Source organism: Sparus aurata, chromosome 23 (assembly GCF_900880675.1).
Source record: "Sparus aurata chromosome 23, fSpaAur1.1, whole genome shotgun sequence".
Taxonomy (NCBI): Eukaryota; Metazoa; Chordata; class Actinopteri; order Spariformes; family Sparidae; genus Sparus; species Sparus aurata.
Genome location: NC_044209.1, coordinates 16723759 through 16742820, shown reverse-complemented (window position 1 = coordinate 16742820; position 19062 = coordinate 16723759). Strand labels below are relative to the sequence as shown.

Genomic DNA, 19062 nt, shown 5'->3' with positions numbered 1-19062 from the left:
ACCCAGTAGATCAGCTTCGTGACCTCTGGACTGACGGGAGAAGACACAGTTGGATTCTTGAAAAAAAAACTAAAACTGCGTTTCATAAAACACTCACACTGTACCGGTAACTGATTTCATTGCCATCGAACAGCAGAAGAAACAAGTCGTCTTTTAAACTTTTAGCTCTGTTTTTGGTATCTACCTCCTCGTGATGCTTCCTGTCCTTTGGTACTGAGCAGGAAGCGTATAGTGGGGTTTTGGGAGCCTTGCTAAAGGTGAACCAAAACGTCACAGTTGCTGACTGGCGACCCATTTCACACTTTGAAATTGTGATTTTACACACTTGTGTGATATGATGTATCGAAAGAAAAGGTTTCACATTTTGGGAAGTATGCTCTGTTTTCTTCGTGAGAGAAAATCAAAACCACTTTTTTGTCCATCTGGTACCACAAACAAGCTTAAATCAAAGAGTAGAAACGGGGCGAAGCAGTTCACCAGGCTCTTTGCAGAGATAAAAGGAAATCTGCCTACAAGCACCTCTAAAGTTCACTGATTAAAGCACTGTTTCTCTTTTAATTAGTCGTATCCACACAAAAACAGTTTTTACACAGTTTAGCTGTCTCCACTGTTTCCTATCTTTGTGCTGAGCTAAACCAAGCTGCTCATGGTGACTTAATATTTACTAAACTAAAGTTCACCCAGAAATGAAAATGTATTTATCATTTACTCCACGCCATTCTGAAGGAAAGTCGGGTGAAGTTTCATAGTCCCCGAAACATTTCTAGAGCTTCACAGCAAAACAGTGTTGCAGAAAATCATGAAATGGCTCCATAGAGCTCATCCAGCATAATTTAAGTCTCCAGAAGCATCACGATCCAACATCATGCTGAAAAAAGATGTTATTTTAAACCCTTTTAACAGTTAAAAGTTTTGTTTTATTTACTTTCCTTTTTGTCAATTCTCTGCCTGCACCCCGGCTGAAGTGGGTGCATGAGCTTGGCATGTCAGTGGTGTAAGTACTGTTTTTTCAAAACAATTTGGGATCTCCAGGCTTCCGGAAACCTAAATCGTGCTTGCATGCTGTATGGAGCATTTTCTGTTTCTTTTCTTTTCTGTTTTTTAAACAAGTCCCAATCAATTCAGTTTTGCAATGCTGCTTTGCTGTGAAGCTGCTGAAATGTCTGGTGGACTACAGCACTAAAGCTTTCCATCAGCAGCTTGAGGCTGAGTAGATAATGACTGAATTTTCAATTTTGGGGGGAACTTATCCTTTAAGGCTGCAGTTCTCTGGTAAGAAATGATCACACCCTTCACCTCACAATCTTGGACAAGGGAAGCAACTAATAACAAAGGACCCAAGTTGAATTTGCATGAAAGAAAATGGCCGCACGAGAGCATCAGCAACCTCTTGTTTATTTTCATTCCATAACTCAACTTTGTGTAGTTTAAGTTTCCCCCCAGTTTGAGAACCTATTGAGATCTATTATTTTAGTTTCAAAACAACAAAAGGACTTTAGCTCAGATCTCTTGAAATTCCGGGGGATTTTGACTAAAACCCAACAAACACACAGACCCAGTGTCTCCATAACATATTTTATCCAACACAGAGCGCTAACAAGTTTACTGATCAAATGTAAGACCCCCCCTTGATCTTATATCACTAACAATGGGGATCCTTGTATATGTATATATTTTGCATTTCAGAATTTTTAAAAAAAGCTCTCAAATACCTTTATCGGCATTGACTTTGGCTGTTCAGAATACAAAAAAAAACACCACATCCAATTAAAAGTTAACTACAAACATGACACTTTTATTGAACTTTTTTTTCCTGATTCAGTTACAGAAACAAGAGAGTTAACTGTGTTTTTCTTTTCTTTTTCTAATCAGGGGAATAAAGTTCTATACATAGGCATGCTGCGTCACTGCACAGTCACAGCTGTGAAAACCAATATCACCCCTGTCAGCTGCCCCGCTGGAACAGTCTGAAGGCAAGACAAATCAGGAGAGGACAGGCAAGGACATGTCAAACCCAGGGAGGATGGGTGTTCAGTGGGCTGCCCAGGGATGACTGACTTAACATTTAGAAGTTTTGTGCAAAATTTCACCACAGTCTATTTGATTTTTAAACACAGAGACGACATCAGTCAGAAGACTGTCCCCCCCCCCCCCCTCCAGTCATCAAACCAACAGATGAAGTTATTATTGGGTCCAGTGATGATGGCATTTTGTTTCACACTATTTCGGACCATTCCCCCCGCGCCCGCCCCGCCGACATTAATCTCTTTGCTTCTCAAGAGCCAGCTCTCTTTTTGTGTTTAAGAAAGCACAGACATTAAGTGTGTCATCTGATATACACGGAAATTATGATTGCTGTCACATGACCCTTACATAAATAGAGTTAGTATTCAAAAGTACGTCTGAGAAAGGTCTTACATGTAGAAATGGTGATAAGCATGCACAGATAGGTAGTCAACAAGTGCAAAATCTACAAAGTCACATGTTATTGTTTCTTTTCCCCCCCCCAAACATTGAGTGAATTCATCACAAGAACTGAAACCTCCCCCCCCCCCTCCTATCTGAGCGTTGACACGCAGGACAGTTCTTCTTTGCGGGCTACGAGGCACTGATCGCGTAGCCCGTTTCTGACCAGGGTCAGCCCAAACAGAGCCTGGCATAGCAGGACAGGCTCTCTTTGGACATGCTGGTACCAGTCCTATTTTAGAATAGCCAGTGGGTAAGATATAAACACACAGCAGAGTCAAGGCTTGACCCTTAGTCTTTTCTTAGTCGAAGGTTTGTGTAAGACCAGGGGTCACCAAAATGACTGCTGGAGGGCCAGAAGTGAGTTTTTTCAGCCCTCCCTGCTCTGTTTATTTTCATCAGTATCACTAAAGAATCCCAGATTAATCTTTGTTTACTGCATGAAGTGCCAAAAGTTATTCACAGCCATCGTCATTTTTCTGAAAAAATAAAAATAATCACGTTTGTATCCCCGTAACTGTTACAGCAAAGAGTGTGGACCCCTGTCGTGAGCGAGAATACTGCGCAGGAGGTGCAACAGACGTAAATCAACTTATATAATTTCCTTGAAACATTAATCAAACAACAAACAAAAAAATAAAAGCATATCTAGTGTTGGCAAACAGTCCCAAAATACTAGTTTAAAAAAAAAATAAAAGCAAAATGTAACGACAAGCAAATGTATGAACACAAAGCAAACCAGTTGAAATTAAAAAAAAAACTCCCCCAGATAAAAACAGTTTGCAGTGGTCAGTCATGTGATACTGGTGTCTAAACTCAGGCTACAGTTAAAAAAAGAAAGAAAAAAAAGAAAAGTAAACAAGCGAGCAAAGCTTTACAGCACTACTATGTACACAGCTCCTCCGGTAGAGAGAGAGAGAGAGCTGGTGTCATGATGACGGGGAATAGGGCGTGAAACGAAGACTCCAGTGAAACGAGAGTCCTTCTTGGCACGGAGACTTGACCTGTGGCCGACCGCAGAGAGAGACAGGAGGTGGATGAAGAGGAGGAGGACGAGGAAGGGAGATAGACGCTTTGCCGAGATGAAGAACCACGTAGAGCAGAGCAGCGTGGGCCGCCCCCCCACATCACACACACACGAACACACACACAGACCAGGGAGCCATTTTCTCACATCGACCGAGGGGTGTTTCACTATCTCATAGCCCGCCTCTCGCTATCTCCTTCCCATCCATTTGATCTCCCTCTTTCCACCTTGCACTGTGAATCTGATCGCTCCGAGGCTCTAGGATATCTCCACTCGGCTCTCTCTCTCTATATATATATACAGCCTGTCACTCACATTTCCACTACTGTATCTGCATCCGTGTTGTTCCTGCGGGTTCCTCGCTGGGAGGGCCATGTGGAGGAACATTTTAGCACCAGAAAGCAACCTTGACTCTTGAGTTCAACTCCCGACACGCATAAAGATCACAACAGCCACGTACGCACGCACACGTAAAACACAGATAGAGGAAAATACCAAGAACGGCGGACCATTTCATTTCCTCGCTCCGTTTCCTGCTGATATAAAGTGACAGTTTCTCCTGGCTGGTTCAAACCGCCAGTGGCCACAGGAGATGTGGGAGAGCAGCGCACAGTAGTCTGACCTAGATTCATGAAGCGGTGCCTACCCACTGATGAATGACGCCCTCCTCGTCCAATCAGAATCCACTCCACTCCATCGTTTTTTGTTTTTTTTAATATATATATATATATATACTCATATATAAATCGAACAGCAGTTCATTAGCAGCTTGTGATCCCTCTTGTTTCAGGCTGCTTTTGTTGCGGTCAACGGGAACGTCTTTTCTTTTTTTTGTCCCCCGTCCGGCTTCACAGTTTGTTTCACATTTTGCGAAAGTGTCCATGCAGGTGGGACGATGAGGCGAGGTGAGCGGAGTTATGTGTTATATTCACAGAGAAATGAGGAGGGAGGCGAGTTCGAGGGTGAAGCTGAGGGGGTAACAGTCTGGAGAAGGGAAGGTGTTGGAGCATTAGAGTCGAGGTGGAGGGGAGCGCACACATACACACACACACACGTTCATTTCCTCTCAGATACCCGACATACACACCCACAGAGGCTGGATTCTTTTGAAGAGGGCGGTGCTCGAGCTGTACACTTGCCCATGTGCTATGTCTTTCACCTACGCTGTGGATGGATGGAGGACAGAGCCAAATGTTTCCACTCGAGGAGCAGCAGAAAAAGACATCCTGGCCGACAGTGACGAGCGACAGAGCAGGAAAAAAAGCGATAGATTTCACAGTTTTGGAGGATGCTTACAGTGCTGTAGTCTCGAGGGGGGGGGGGGGGGCGCGAGCAAATCAAACCAAAAGATAAAGAATACTGCGTGTTGACGTTTCCAGATCTGAGTTTGTTTTGCTACTTACTTGTCGTGTGTTTTCTACCCTTTCTTATGGAGATTTGTGTGCCAGAAGAGCTTTAGCTCTGTCCTCCATACCCTAATTTCCCTCATGCTCACACACACTCATACTATGGTTGACTGGCACACAGTCAGTGTTAAAGTCTGTACACAAGAGTGAAGGGCCCTGTCGGCGTTGATGTTTTAAGTCCAATTCAACCTGGCGGGGCCCCTCGTCGTGGAACCCTCCTCCTCCTTCTCCTCACCCTCTCCATCCTCTTCTTCTCTTTCATTTTCTACCGCACATCTTCTTTCCGATCCTCTCGCTCACCACAGCTGCCTCCCCGTGTAGGTTGGAGGTGCAGAGGGCACCTGCGGAAGGAAAATTGAGACTTTAAATCATCAGCTGTCTGGATAGCATCCTCATACATGCACATGCACGCAGTGGCTGCATAGGTCCCGCTCATACTTTTTTACTCATGCTCGTCTACAAATCCCTCAGAGTTTTAGTACAAAATACATCTCTGACAGTCTCCTTGTGTCTTCTGGTAGCTGTCCCAGATTTTCAGACGCACCACAGAGTAGCTGCATTTAATTATTTGTGCTCTAAAAAGCTGGAACAAACCTCCAGGAGATGTACGATGTGGCCCACCTCTCACCACCTTTTAAAGCAGCCACAGGAAACGTTCTGGGTGCATTTGTTTTAGATGCGCATGGAATATAGACACAACTTATCTTTAATGCTATTTTTTTTTTTCTTTTTTTAAAAAAAAACAGCTGCTTGCAGGATGCATAGCGGTGTTGTAATGTATCTGTTTGTGGCTATGTAAGATCAGTAACTGTAATACGATGACAGTGAGACGCCGTTAACTCTGGTTACATGTGATCCGAACAGATTCGCTGCTCTAAAAATTCTGTTGAGCTAAAGTTTTGAGTTATCAACATCCTGGCAATGTCATGCCGTCTGAATAACAAGCCAACAGCAAGGTATCGCTCAGTAGCACGGCTAACATACAATTTGACTTTATAAGCCAGATGTTCTGCTGCCGCCTGACAAGCAATACAGAAGGAATCGCTGCCGTAACGTCAGACTTCAGAGATGCTTTTGTCTTTAGGCTGTGAGACTCATCCCTAAATCGAGAACTTTTCATAACCACTTAAAAGTTCCTTGCAGTATGTTTAAATTCTGATCCTGAATGCTCTTCATTCCCGTTAAAGCAATAGTTTGACCAAAGAGTGAGATGAGACAGTACCACACGTTCATGCAGCACCAGAAGGTGGTTAGCTTAGCTTAGCACAAAGACTGGAAACAGGGTACATAGCTAGCATGGGTCTGTCAAGGGGTAACAACACCTCCTTACCAGACCCTCTCTGGCTCACTAATTAACATTTTTTAATTTAATCTAACTTGTTTACTCCACACAAAAAAAAAGTGTTACCCAGTGTTTCCAGTCTTCATTCTAAGCCAAGCTAACTATGCTGGCATTAGCTTGATATTTACCAGACAAACAAGAGAGTGTTATTGATCTTGTCACATGACTGTGTCAAACTCTTCAGTTACCTCAGGCTTAAACACTTAATCATATCCACCTTGCACTTAATCCTATGCTCTCTTCTGTTTATTCAGTTTTTTTTTTTTATTTAACACAAAAACACTAATAGTGCAAACTGACGTTCTACGCAGAGCAGCTTCTGGAGAAGTCTCTGCATTCTCTCTCTCTCTCAGGTAAATCATCACGCCCAGCTGCAATCTCTAGGAATAGTGACTATAAATTATCTTGTGTGCCTCAGCGTTTTTGCCTCCAGTGGCGTGCTTTGCTGTTGTGTGGCGGGCTTAATTCATAACACAGTGGCTGGAAAGAAGTTCACCTGTGCCAGCCCGAGCGGCCATTCATCCTGCATAATGAAGAGGGTGACAGGCCAGCGGACAGTCGCATCACTCAGTGGACAGACAGCATCGCGGCTTATTTACACGCACATGGAGTCTCTCGCACACTCACCCCATACACACATCATCCTCAGATGAGTGACCATTTGTGACAAACCATCCATGCTTGTGCCCACAAAATGCAACACGCACAGGCACATGACCGTGCAACCACGAACTGATAATGCACACACACACATTCACACACACTCACACCTCCGCCTCATTCTTGTCGAATGACGTACGGTCCGTAACGCACAGATGTGCATGCAGTCTCGTCGGCGTGGTCGAATGAGAGAGCGGCGTGTAAGCGGCGTGTACCTGTGATTGGGCGGATGTACTCACCGCTCCCCCGTTCAGGATCATGGTCATCTCGGTGGGCTGGTAGACGTTGCTGCGGAAAGGAGCGCTGGGTCTGGCGCCGGTGTTACTGTTGTGTTGCCCGGCTCCGCTACCGCTCCTCAAGCCTGGCATGGAATAAACAGAGAGACAGACAGAGATTAGTAAGTGTGAGTCACCACCGTCATTGCTGCGTCTTTTGAAGGAAGAAAACACTTGCAGTGTAATCCTGCAGCACAGAAATCTCCTCCTGTACTTATTTCCAGCAACGTATGCAAATATTTCTTGTTCTATTACTCACTTTGGCCTACATTCCACCTATAGCCTGTCTGCACATATTACAGCTGTCTTCTGTAAAATATTGGATTGTAGCGTACCTGCAGTGTTCTCATCGCTGTATCCGTAGCCCTGGTTCTCCACAAACTGCCTGTGAGACAGAGGGATGTCTTCATCGAAGCTGGTCTCCCTCATGCGCGTCGAGTTCTGGGAGGTGTCGAAGTAATCTGGGGCAGTGGGCTGTGGAGGGGGTCTCAGGCAGATGTGGGACTCAGGGATGGCATGGAAGATCAGCAGCAGCCAGCCCTGAGCTACTAAAGCAATGGCCAGCGCCGGGTCATTCCAGTCCGGGGACCTTCCGAGCCAGGCGTTTCCATACAGATAGAAGCCCACCCAGGCCACCCACAGCAGCAGCGACAGCAGACAGGTCACCAGCAGCCACACGGCATTGCAGCGCCACTGACGTGTCTTCCCACACAGGGCGAGGGAGGCGGCAGTCAGCGCGGCTAGAAGGAGGGCTAGCACGTAGCTGCAGGCCAGTGAGAAGTCCAGTGGAAGGTACTGACAGGCAGGTCGTTCCTCCCTCAGCACGGTCAGAAGTAGCCATTCGGCAGCGATGATGCCCTGCACAGCACTCAAACCCAGCGCAAGGCCTGTTAGGGCGCAGCCACCAGGGCTCCGGCGCTCGCGACCGAGCCTTCGCAGGCGGACGCCCTGCACCAGCAAGCAGGAGAAGCAGACTGCAAACAGAAGGCCCCACAGGGCCCTGCGGAGCAAACATAAAGACTCATCCTGCTCGATCAGGTAAGCAAAGCTCAGGCCGAACAAGCCGAGGGTGCCAAGTAGCAGCAGGAGGATGGGTCCCACGCCGCTGCGCTTCTCACCCTCACTGATGAAGCGTAAACGGCACAGCAGGACTAGGGCGAGCAAGATGGCAGTCAGCACCCCACCAGCAGCGACTGACTCGACAGCCACACCCCATATGGAGTCCAGGTCACAGAGCAAGGTGTAGGGACGCACGAGGCCCCAGCCACAGCCTCTTGGAAGAGCCTCGGAGTTCTCAGAGTCTTGACTGGTGGCGCGATGAGCAACAGTCAGCAGCAGCAGGAGGAGGACCGGGAGGAACGCCATCTCTGAGAGGCCAGAAGACAGAGAAAGGAGAAAGTCAGAGAGATGGAGAAATAACAGAGAGAGAGAGAGAGAGAGAGAGAGAGAGAAATCTGGTCACAAATGTTTGAAAGGCAACAGTTGAGCAATCATTCATTCCCAGCAGTAATCATCCGCCTGTGAGTGACAATACAGACAATCAGCCACTGCTGTGTTTTAGAGAGGAAACAAAGGACAGTGGTTCATGCAGGGTGAATGACTGAGGCCTTTCCAAACACACAAAAGCACACACACACACATCCTGTCTCACTAATGGTAGCCCATAGCCCTGCCCTTTTTTGAACCTTTTAAACGCTTTACAGTTTCATTTTGAAGCAAACGTGGCTGAAAAAAATACCCACAAACCCAGAAGAGCCCAGACAGGCTGCGCTCGGTTCATTCACAAAGAAGAAAAGGCCAGAGTCGGAGCAGTTTCAGGTGTAGTATTTGTCTGGCCTCGTCCAGTGAACCGGCTGCCCCGAGCACTGACAGGACAGCTGCAGCATCGTGCATATTTGTATGAAACAAACAGAGATACGGAGTAGTAAAGCAGCGCGTACAAGCAGTTTTACTCACTATCAGGCATCTAGCAGAGGCGTGTGACAATGCATAACACACTGCACTGTGCACAGCAATACACAGCGCCGGGAGCGCAACTACAAACACTTGTGTACTTTTGTGTCCAGGAGAAGAAGAAGAAAAACAACTCCGCAGCACTCGATGTGCGAAATCAATGCTGTCTCAGTCTACCTGTTCCTTTATTCATCACAGCTGTCAGACACACACACACACACAAAAATGCACGTTCTCTCGTTTCATTGAGGATGATCTGTGCTGTCGCTTCACCTGACGAGCTGTTTGTTTTACAAGAGGTTGATCCGTATTTAAAGCCACCGTGAAAACAAGCACGCACGCGCGCGCACACACACACACACACTCAGATATGACGCACCATTTTGCCAGGTTACTGTCAACTGTCTCTCCACTACATCGCTAAGCTTTCAGAAATTCTTTCCAAGCTGGCTCATGCGTTAGTGTGTCAAACAAACTGCTCTCACAGAAAACACACACACGCACACACACACTTCTTTAGCCTCTCGATGCTTACCGCCACACGTTTGGATTGTTTACTTGAGAGGACTTCAATCTCGCTGTAGTTTTGACATTAAATGAAATCCATCAGCGTCCTCACGTAGGCTGTGCCACAATGTTTACATACCAAGTAAAGGACACTGGATATGCCTAGCTTCATATTCTCTCTGCCTGCCAGCAAGTCAAGGAGAGTTACACGGTCAAGCCATCAGGGGGAGGCGGTAGGTTTAAATACACAGCAGGCAGGGCTGCAGGTCACACACAGTCCTTCCAGCAGGTAGTTTATTAAGTGGGACAGGCAGAGATAAAGAGACAGACCACTAGATTTATTCTATCAGGACGAAAAGCACGAAAAGAAGTGCGAGGAGGTCTGGTGGACCTGCAGCAAACATACTCGGACCAGACTTGATTTTTGATTGTACTACCCAACAGTATCCACCTTAATCCTAGCACCCATGATACCTCATTCGACGTGTGGCACGTCCTGTTACTGTTCATGTTTCCCATGGTAACACGATGCTAATCCGTGTTCTTACGGTGTATCATTCGTTAATGAAGATCTTGGTTGGCGACTTTATCACTCAGCCAACGCTTTACGCGCGTCAGTTGTCAGAACACTTCGTTACTTACATTAGTTCTCTCCTGCACTGGAAATATCACCCTGAATTATTTCCCAATTAACCTCCCAACGAAGCTCTTGGATATAAATATTTAGATCTGTAATTATTCATGTATTATTGGATCGGTGAGGGTTTGATGCTTTTCCTCGTCTGAAGTTACAGTTCACTGAATCATTTTGAGGTTTTTGCCCTTTTAGCAGATGGGAGGCTTGCCCGCACTTCAACCTCGGATGACGGAGGGAATCACAGCGGGCAACCGGGCTCGGTTAATTGTCCTCCCAGTGACCCAGACTGGGACTGAACAGAGCCTCTGGGACTGACCAGGGGAGACAGTTCGGAGGTGATTTACAAGACGACGAGAAGACATGGCAGCCGGAGTGAGAGAGAGTCGGGCATCAGCAGCGGGTGAAAACAAAGTGTAGAGCTGGAATATATTCACATCTGACTCGCATCACATTTATTTCAACCACCCCAGAGGTGATGCGGAAAGACAAATCAAGGCTGTGTCGATGAGTATTTTTTCTGTTCACATCGAGTTTTAATGAAGTGTGCTTTACGATGAGTTAACAAGGCTATTAAGTTTTTGTTTGTTAATAGGCGGCCATTTTCCTCTGACATCACGCTCAGGGTTCAGAAGCTCAGCTGTGGCACTGCTGTGGTTCTGAGACGTGTACAGAGGGAACCTGACAAACTGTTTTCACTCCACTGCTTCCAGATTGATCAGCAGAGTGAAAAGACAACGGAAAGTGAAAATCTGGAGGGACGTGGGGCCATTCTTCGAGGTTAAAGAACATATTTGATGACCCGTTTACAGCTAATGTTAGCATTCAGCAAATTCCTTGCTAGCATTCGGCTACTGTTTGATCGATTGTCTGTTTTACGATACGATAGGAATGGCATAAATTAGCTCTAAAACATTTACCCATGTCTCTGCAAAGAGGTGTTTGAATGCTCATGTTAGCTAACGGGTGATCAAATATGTATACGTGGCCTAGTTTCCCTCCAGATTTTCTGTCCAATGACATTTCAGCCTCTACTCAAGAGGTACGTGATGAAATGACAACAATTGGTCAGATTCCCTACCTTTATATGACTTGAATGCTGGGATACATTGTTGACATTTTTCCAGAATTCCAGCTTGCCACCCTGAGCACAACAACAGAGGAAAATGGCTGCCATGTGGATAGGGTGCATATAGAGTACTTTCACAGTTTGGTATTTGTACTCCTTGTACTTTTAACAATATTTTGTCAGAGAAGGCGTGTCCGTGACTCTGTGTTGCTTAATTCTGGAGAGGTTGTTTCAAACTACAGTTAACTTTGCACAGAAGAGAGTGGGGTACGTTATAAATAACAACATAATTAACATTTTTAGTGAGTTAAAGTCTTTCTTTCTCTATCAAAAATAAGTGGTTCATTTCTTCCCCATTTTCTCCACATACAAGCAAAAAAACAAACACACACACACACAGATGCATCCATCGGTTTATTTACAGGCTTTTGAAGTCTCTGCCCTAATATCCTTTTAAAAAAAAAAAACAGAGGTTTTTAGGGCAGTGGTTGTTTACGGCTTGTGAAATACCGTTATTTACTTCTGCGAGGCCCCAGAGGGCGTGAAGATGCATGTGCGCATATATGTGTGTTTGTGCATATTTATGCTTTTGGAGCTCTTTCATGTATCCCTTCAGAGATTTACACCCTCCAAATTCCTCCTCACGCCTCCTCATTACCAAAATCCTCCGCTCCCTCGTTTCCTGCCGTCAATTCCGCCGCCTGCCGCTTCCTGTCCGCCCTCCTCTCCCCCTTCCCCTCCTCGTCGCAGCAGCTCGCGGCCACTGGTTATTATTGGTCTGCATTAACATCAATCAGTGCTGATAGAGGGGTGAGTCACCAAAACACGCACACATGCACAAACACCTCATACCGACATGAATCTCTGCTTTTTTTTCCCACTAACATCGTGTTGTTGTTCCGGTGGGCTCCTGATAACCATGGTAACGCCCCGTCTCTAAATGACAGGAATAAAAACAAAAGGGAGAGAGAGACAAAGAGACGAGCCGAGCAGACTGCTCCTCCTCTGTCTTTTTTTGGGGACTTTTCTCATTGTGTCTCTCCACCGCCTTCCTCTGTCACATCCTCTAATGACAGTGCCTGTAAAAACCACGGAGTCGAGTCAACAACAAGCAGACGCTGTATCCCAGCAGGGCCGGTGACCACTTCTTCACTCGCTCACCCCTCTCACCCTGTCACTCCCTCTCGCACAGATGGTTTGCTCTGGTTGCTGTTTTCTTTTTTTTTTTTTGGAGTGTGACTTGGCAGACTGGTGATCCGAAAGCTGAAGGGTGCACGCGGAGAGGGGCCACACACACACACACACCACTGCTCGACATGCAGCGCATCAACACACACCTACAGCACACACTTGAGTTCCTGCTTCTCATATGAGTCATGTGAAGGGAGAGAGAGGGAGAGAGAGAGAGAGCCTCCGGCCTTCCGCTTTGTGCAGCACAGAGGATGCTGTTGCCGTCTCATCCTCCACTCCCATCTTTCTAGACATGTTTCTCTCTCTGTCACTCCCGCTCCATGCAGCCATTTCTGTCCTCCCCTCCATTTAAAATCCTCTATTCTGTCGGATTTCTGCGCCACCTCTCCTCCAGAGTCTCATCTCTCTGCGACATTTGAAGACGTGCTGTGAAAGATGAGCCTCCTCTCCCTGCACATTTTCCCCCCCTCCCTCTATTTTCACCCCCCAACGTCTAATCCAAAACACACCCCTCTTCCTTCCATTTTGGCTTCTCCTTCTTTCCTCCTTGTACCCCTTCCTCCTCCTCCTCCTCCTCCTCCTTTATTCTCGCTGTGTATCTTATGTAACCGGGGGAAGGATCCAGCTCCTGCCAGTTCTGCTGCATGGCTGCTGTTTCTCGGGCATCATCTTCCTCAGTGCCAAGCAGCCTGCCGGCGCTCCGAGGTCCATCTTGGTTGTGTATTCTGCGCTCATGCCGCACGTGTCGCTCACGCACGTCTACACAGGCTGGCACAATGCCCATGTGGGCGCTGGCTCCCATTTGCATGTAAATATAACATTCCACTCGGTGGCATGTATTATGCATCCGTGTGTGAAGGCGCCACGTTCTCACACAAAGCTGAATGTGGTCGAGTATGCAGCTCGCATTCCGTACAAGTGCTCGCAACCGGGAATACGGGCGTGAGAGTGCAAATGTGCATCACTGCAGTCCTTCAAATGTGGTCCATGACAGGCAGACACATTGAAAACCTAGCGAGCCGTCCTGTACAATTACCTCCCACTAAAATGATCAGACATAGCACACAACCAGATGCTGTCTAATTGCTGTGGTGATAATTGGGAGGATTATTGCGTTTTGACGATGCGCTTCAATCCTCTTCTTTTCCCCCCTACTGTTTTATTTATATAGTCTACTGGGGTGATAATGGAGGGAATGTATGTTTGTGTGTGTGTGTGTGTGTGTGTGTGTGTGTGTGTGTGTGTGTGTGTGTAGGTGTGCGTCTGGAAACACACCGATCCAGCTGTCGAGGTGATCGGGTCATTTGCAGGACCTGTGCTAGCATCTGCTCGCCCGTGACGCCCCCAGAGACTCCAGAGACACTGCCGTACTCTTGCGCTGTCTCCTCTAACACCGATAAGACCTTTCCTTTTTTCTGACGGCGCATAAATTTGCATCTTACATCAGTAGCTGCGATTACATAAGGCCTCTGATATCAGTCATGTTAAGTTAACCCGGGCTGTGTGGACGTCCTGAGTGAGATTTACTGTGGAATAAGAACAACATAAGCTCTAATAACTAGGTTCGTCATGAGAGAGTGGTATCTATCAGGCTCAAGCTTTCTTAACCTTCTCTAGTGAGTTTTGAGGGAGGGGTTGAAGTTGCTCCGAGAGTTAAAGGCCCGAAATAGAAAGAAGAAGAAGAAGTGGAGGGTAAAAAGGAGAACCACAAAGAGCCAGCCTGTGACAACCTGAGATACGAGTTGCACAGTTAATCGATATATAATCTTAAATTGCATTACGGCAAGTGCAGTATCCAAATCGGAGAAGCTGAAAAGGGCAAAGTGTGTAACAAAAAAGCCTCGTGATGAAGTAATGTAGCGCTGCAGAGATGTTCGGGCCAACACGTCTTGTTCTCTGGATGGACGATGCAAGAAAATGATCCTGATTTTACGAGTTTTGTCAGGTGAATTCAGAATGGTGATACTAAATGAGCATTGTGGATCAAAATAATCACAATGTGATTTTTTTTTTTAACCACATTGTGCCGCCACACCTGAGATAGTACGTCTTACATGTGTCTTTCTTTCTTCCTCTCTGATTCATGCGTCTTTTTTTTTTATTCTCCGATCTCTTTCTTGCCACGTGTGCGTTTCTGACATCACTAAGACGGCATTTTCACATCCATCCTCCCCGGGGTGATGAAGAAGCACCATTTTTGGGAGACAGAAACGTCCCTCGAGAGCTTAAAACGGAGTGGAAAAAGGTGTGTTTTTTTAAAATCAACCAGCTTGACGGGGATGTACTCTTTGGCGAGAACGCTCATCTGCAACAGGAAGCAGATAGGAGCTCTGTCTGATTGAAAGACACTTAGACAGATCACATGGTTAATGTTGGACTCGTGACTTTCGGAGATGCTCTCATCAATCGTGCATGCAGCTCGAGACGGAGACCTCCTACGCAGAAATTTGCAAAAAGCCCAGCCAATTTACATGAGACTTTCGAGAAACTATCTTTTCCTGAAATACACAGACCTGATGTCACAGCTAGCTCAGATAATGTTCCATTCATGGTGCTATTTCTTGTACAAAAAAAAGAAAAAGGGCTGCATTTAGGCCATCACTTGAAACTCACACAACTTACTACTTTAAATAAAAAATGCACAATAACCATGGTAACAATTCACGCCATGATCCGTCTTTGCCTCCAATCTCCACACATCTGTAAGCCTTCTGGAGCGACATCACCAATCCCTCGCAGCTGGTAGTGGCAGATAAAAAAAGCTGGGAACAAAAACGGGATGAGGTGGATGTCAAGGCATGACGTATGGTCGTGCTAAAATATTGAAAAGGCGTTGTTTGGGGGGGGGGAAGAAATAGTCTCACGGGGGGGACAGGAGAGGCAGGGCTGAGAGGAAAAAGATATGAAAAGAGACTGAATGGCGAGAAGTGGTCATCCATTCATGGCGCCGGCCTCCTGGGTGTCAGCGTGAGGAAAACTGACAGTGGAAGTGTTTTCCCCAGCCTCCTCAGACACCCCTGGCCATCCTAATTAGGCCTCATTACCATGTGACTGGGCTCACAGCAAGACCATATGCTAATTGACTTAACAATTAACAGCGCCAGCGCCCCCTTTTTTCTCCTCCCTCCTCCTCGTCTTCCTACAAAAACAACTGATGGGGTGATCGTTCAGATGTGAAGGCATCCTAAAAGAAGCACCCTGACAGCAGAGCCACAGACCTCTGGAGTCATGTGCTCCTCTTCCATGTGATTTCTTCTTCTATGATAGATAAAAAGATCTCACAGTGGGATGAATGTGTGTGTGTGTGTGTGAGTTTGTGTGTGGAGGAGGAGGAGGAGGAGGAAGAGGGGGGTTGATCACAGGAGCCGAGAGAGATCAGATCTGGTTAGAGAGTGTGATGATAGTGATCAGAGGAGCAGGAGGAGCAGCCGGATGTGATGAGGGAGAACTGGAGCGAGCCATGTGCCTGGAGCATGTGTGTGTGTCCATGTGTGTGTGTCTATGTGTGTGTGTGTGTGTGTGTGTGTGTGTACGTATGTGAGGGGAGGAGGGGTGAAAGGAGAAGCACAGAAGTTCCCGTGTGTGTGTGTGTGTAAAAAAAAAAAAAACGACATCCGCACAATCATCCAAACAAGGTACATATGGCATCGAGCCCCCCAGGAGCAACTGTAGCTATGCTCCTCTCCCATGAGGACGCTAACTGGTTCATGTGAATAAACAGCTCCACTCTCCTGAATATTGATTAATGATTGGAAACAGAACACTCCAAAAGAGGCCCCGGAGCTTTTCTGAGTACACAAACACTGTACTGACGGAGGCTCAGGGGTTGTGTATCGCCCGTCTATTCCCCAACACAAAGTCAGTCCATACATTGACTTCCATTCCCCAACAAACTTCCTTTGTCCGACTGGACTCCAGTGGCCGTTTAGGTGCAATTTCTGGTTCCCAGAGCCCTGCTGCCTCTTGTTTGTGAGGGACATGTCTCCTAAGGAGGTGGGGAGGGGGCAGGGAGGGGACACCCTTGTGGTTTTAGCTGACCTAAGGAGCAGCTTAATGCAAACACACATTGAGAGAATGCTCTTTTTTTCTTTTCATTTTCAGCACCCCCTCCTTCCTCCCTCCTCTCTCCTCGCTCCTCTCTTTTCTGTTAACAATACCGGCCACATGGGAGGGTCCCTGGGGGTTCCAGAAGAGTGTGTTTGTTTGAGGAAGACTATTGTTTTTGTGTGTGTGTGTGTGTGTGTGTGTGTGTGTGAGTGTGATCCAAAAATAGAGAATGACATCTAACCTTTAAAAAACTAAAGGATGGAGGTGATTGACACTCCTTAAAATATCTAAAGGATGGAGGTGATTGACGCTCCTTGAAATATCTAAATGTGTTGTGGAGAGGCAGACCACCACCTTTTTTTCTTTTTCAAATATCCTTGTGAGAAAAAAAACGTGCCACAGCCGTCAGTCGTAAGATTTCACACAGGTCAGACTCCTCAGTGTTTTTAGTTGAGCCCGACATGGTTTTGACGAATGCCCCTTGAGGTCAGGGCCGTATGTGCCGAAACCCCCGCGCGTAAATCCCTGCAACATGACCCGTGTGAGATTTTTCTGCAACATACCGTGCGCCCTTTACAGACAATTTTGGTGCATCGACTGTCAGTGATGCAACTTGCAACACCAGCCACAAACCGAGCATCCAAAAACACACACCTCAAATACATCATGTCCACAAGGACAGGACACCACGCTCCCCTGCCCCCCTCCCCCCCATTCTAATCAATCATCATCCTACACGACGAGCAGCACGTACCTTAAATCGACGTAAACAAATCCGATGGAAGGACGAGGGCTGGTGCACAGTAGTCAGGTACTATGGCAGACGGAGCAAAAAATGTCACATTTCGGAGTCAGCGCCGCTCGCTGCGTTTGCGTATTCTCTCTCCATCCACATGGACTCGACCAGCCCAGATGATTCCTCCAGAAAGCCGGTGATGCAGCCCGTTGTACTCACAGGAAGAATGGGCATGAATGCGTGAGTCCCGACGAGTCCAGACCGGGATGTGGACGAGATTCCTGATCGTTCTTTTCCCCCCTTTAAATCCTTTGTTCAGCGGTGCGCATCTTTGACTTTCACTGTGCGCCAAATAAAGGAGCGATCGTCGGTAAACCGCACACACGCACACGGTCGAGGAGAGGTCCTGTGGTGCGCAGACACGGCGCCGGAGCCCCTTCTCCTGCCGCTAATGCGCCGATTCACGCCGCTCAATGTCCGACTTGACGCTCACTGCTCCCCCGCTGCACATATCCCGACTGAGCGCACCACCGAAACTGCGCTCCGCGTAACGTGCGTACTGATAATCCACACACACACACGCTCTCGCTCTCTCTCTCTCTCTCTCTCTCACTCTCTCTCACACACACACACACACACACAGATAGTGACAGCTCTTCAGTCCCCTCTGACTCCTCTCTTTCCTCCCTCTCTTCAACTGTTTTACACTCCGATAAATTAATTGGTGCCTGACAGGGAGCAGCTTATTAAATCCTTTATATACGCGCGCACACACACACTCTCTCTCTCTCTCTTACACACACACACACACACACACCTCCTCCATCTATTGTTAATGTCACTGTCACAGGCTGTACGCACAATGTGAACCCTCTATGCCGAGCCTGCTTCAGTCCCGCTTCGTGTTTTTTTTTTTTTTTGCCTCGTTCGCTGCGCTAACTCATAGAAAATATGTAGATAAAGCGTCAAGGTGAACTGTTATAGCACGATTTCCGGTTTTATCTTTCAGAATAAAGTTTTGTGAAGTTCACATGTTAAGATAAAACTCAAACCATCTCCTTGTGAATAAATTACCCTGATAGAAATCTGTTTCTGACGCAAAGGAATGGAAAATGGGCAACCAGTTTTTTATCCAAAGTACTTTTACAGTTTGCCTCTCATGCCCAAGTTGACACACAAATGCACACACACACGCTGATGTCACACAGTTATGCTAATTAAACACAATCTGACTGAATATACAGAAAAAACAAACTGACCTTAAAGGACAACACAGTTTAATACTGTTTTGCAGTATTTCAGTTCAGTTTATATTTGGCGGACCCTGCCACCTTTCTAGTTTCAAACGGTGTTCTGAGGACCTTATTTTCCTCTAAGAACAGCTTGTTTATTTAGTAATGGAAAAGATAGATATGTCTGAGATTGTATTATTACCTGATCAATATTGAAATCAATCAAATCTGAGGGTTAGGGTTAAAACTACAAAGTGCTTTAATCAGGTAGTCACAGTGAGATTGAGATCTCATTTACAGCAGAAATCAAACAAAAAGAAAATGGAGGTGGTAATTAAAAGAAATATGATAGATAAGATTTAGAAATACAATTTTATAGACAGCCGCATGAAAAAAGTCATTGAAAATATCCTTGTTGCAGGTGAAAAATGAAGTAAAAGTACAATAATATTCAATAAAAAGATAAGAAGTCTAGATTTAAAAAAGGACCATAAAACAAACAATATAAATGCAATTA

The 19062-nt window shown here is 46.3% G+C and overlaps 1 protein-coding gene across 2 annotated transcripts; it reads right to left on the bottom strand.

Moving 5' to 3' along the window:
• Positions 1-1767: 1767 nt before the first annotated feature.
• On the bottom strand, positions 1768-18216 carry gprc5ba (G protein-coupled receptor, class C, group 5, member Ba). Of its 2 annotated transcripts, none has more exons than XM_030407341.1 (4): positions 17332-18216; positions 7512-8543; positions 7117-7262; positions 1768-5240 (listed from the first exon to the last, which is right to left on the bottom strand). In XM_030407341.1, the coding sequence occupies exons 2-4, from the start codon at positions 8539-8541 to the stop codon at positions 5196-5198; spliced, it is 1221 nt and encodes a 406-aa protein (XP_030263201.1). In that variant the 5' UTR covers positions 8542-8543; positions 17332-18216; the 3' UTR covers positions 1768-5195. The 2 variants fall into 2 exon arrangements, with proteins under 2 accessions (XP_030263201.1, XP_030263202.1); XM_030407342.1 differs by having other exon boundaries at positions 7141-7262; positions 17332-18215.
• Between the last annotated feature and the right edge of the window lie 846 nt (positions 18217-19062).

Coding starts and splice junctions, on each gene's coding strand:
- gprc5ba (XM_030407341.1), bottom strand. CDS start 8,541: ATGGCGTTCCTCCCGGTCCTCCTCCTGCTGCTGCTGACTGTTGCTCAT. Junction 7,263..7,511: donor CAGCGATGAGAACACTGCAG/GTACGCTACAAT, acceptor ATTCCATGCCAG/GCTTGAGGAGCGGTAGCGGA. Junction 5,241..7,116: donor GTACATCCGCCCAATCACAG/GTACACGCCGCT, acceptor TTCCTTCCGCAG/GTGCCCTCTGCACCTCCAAC.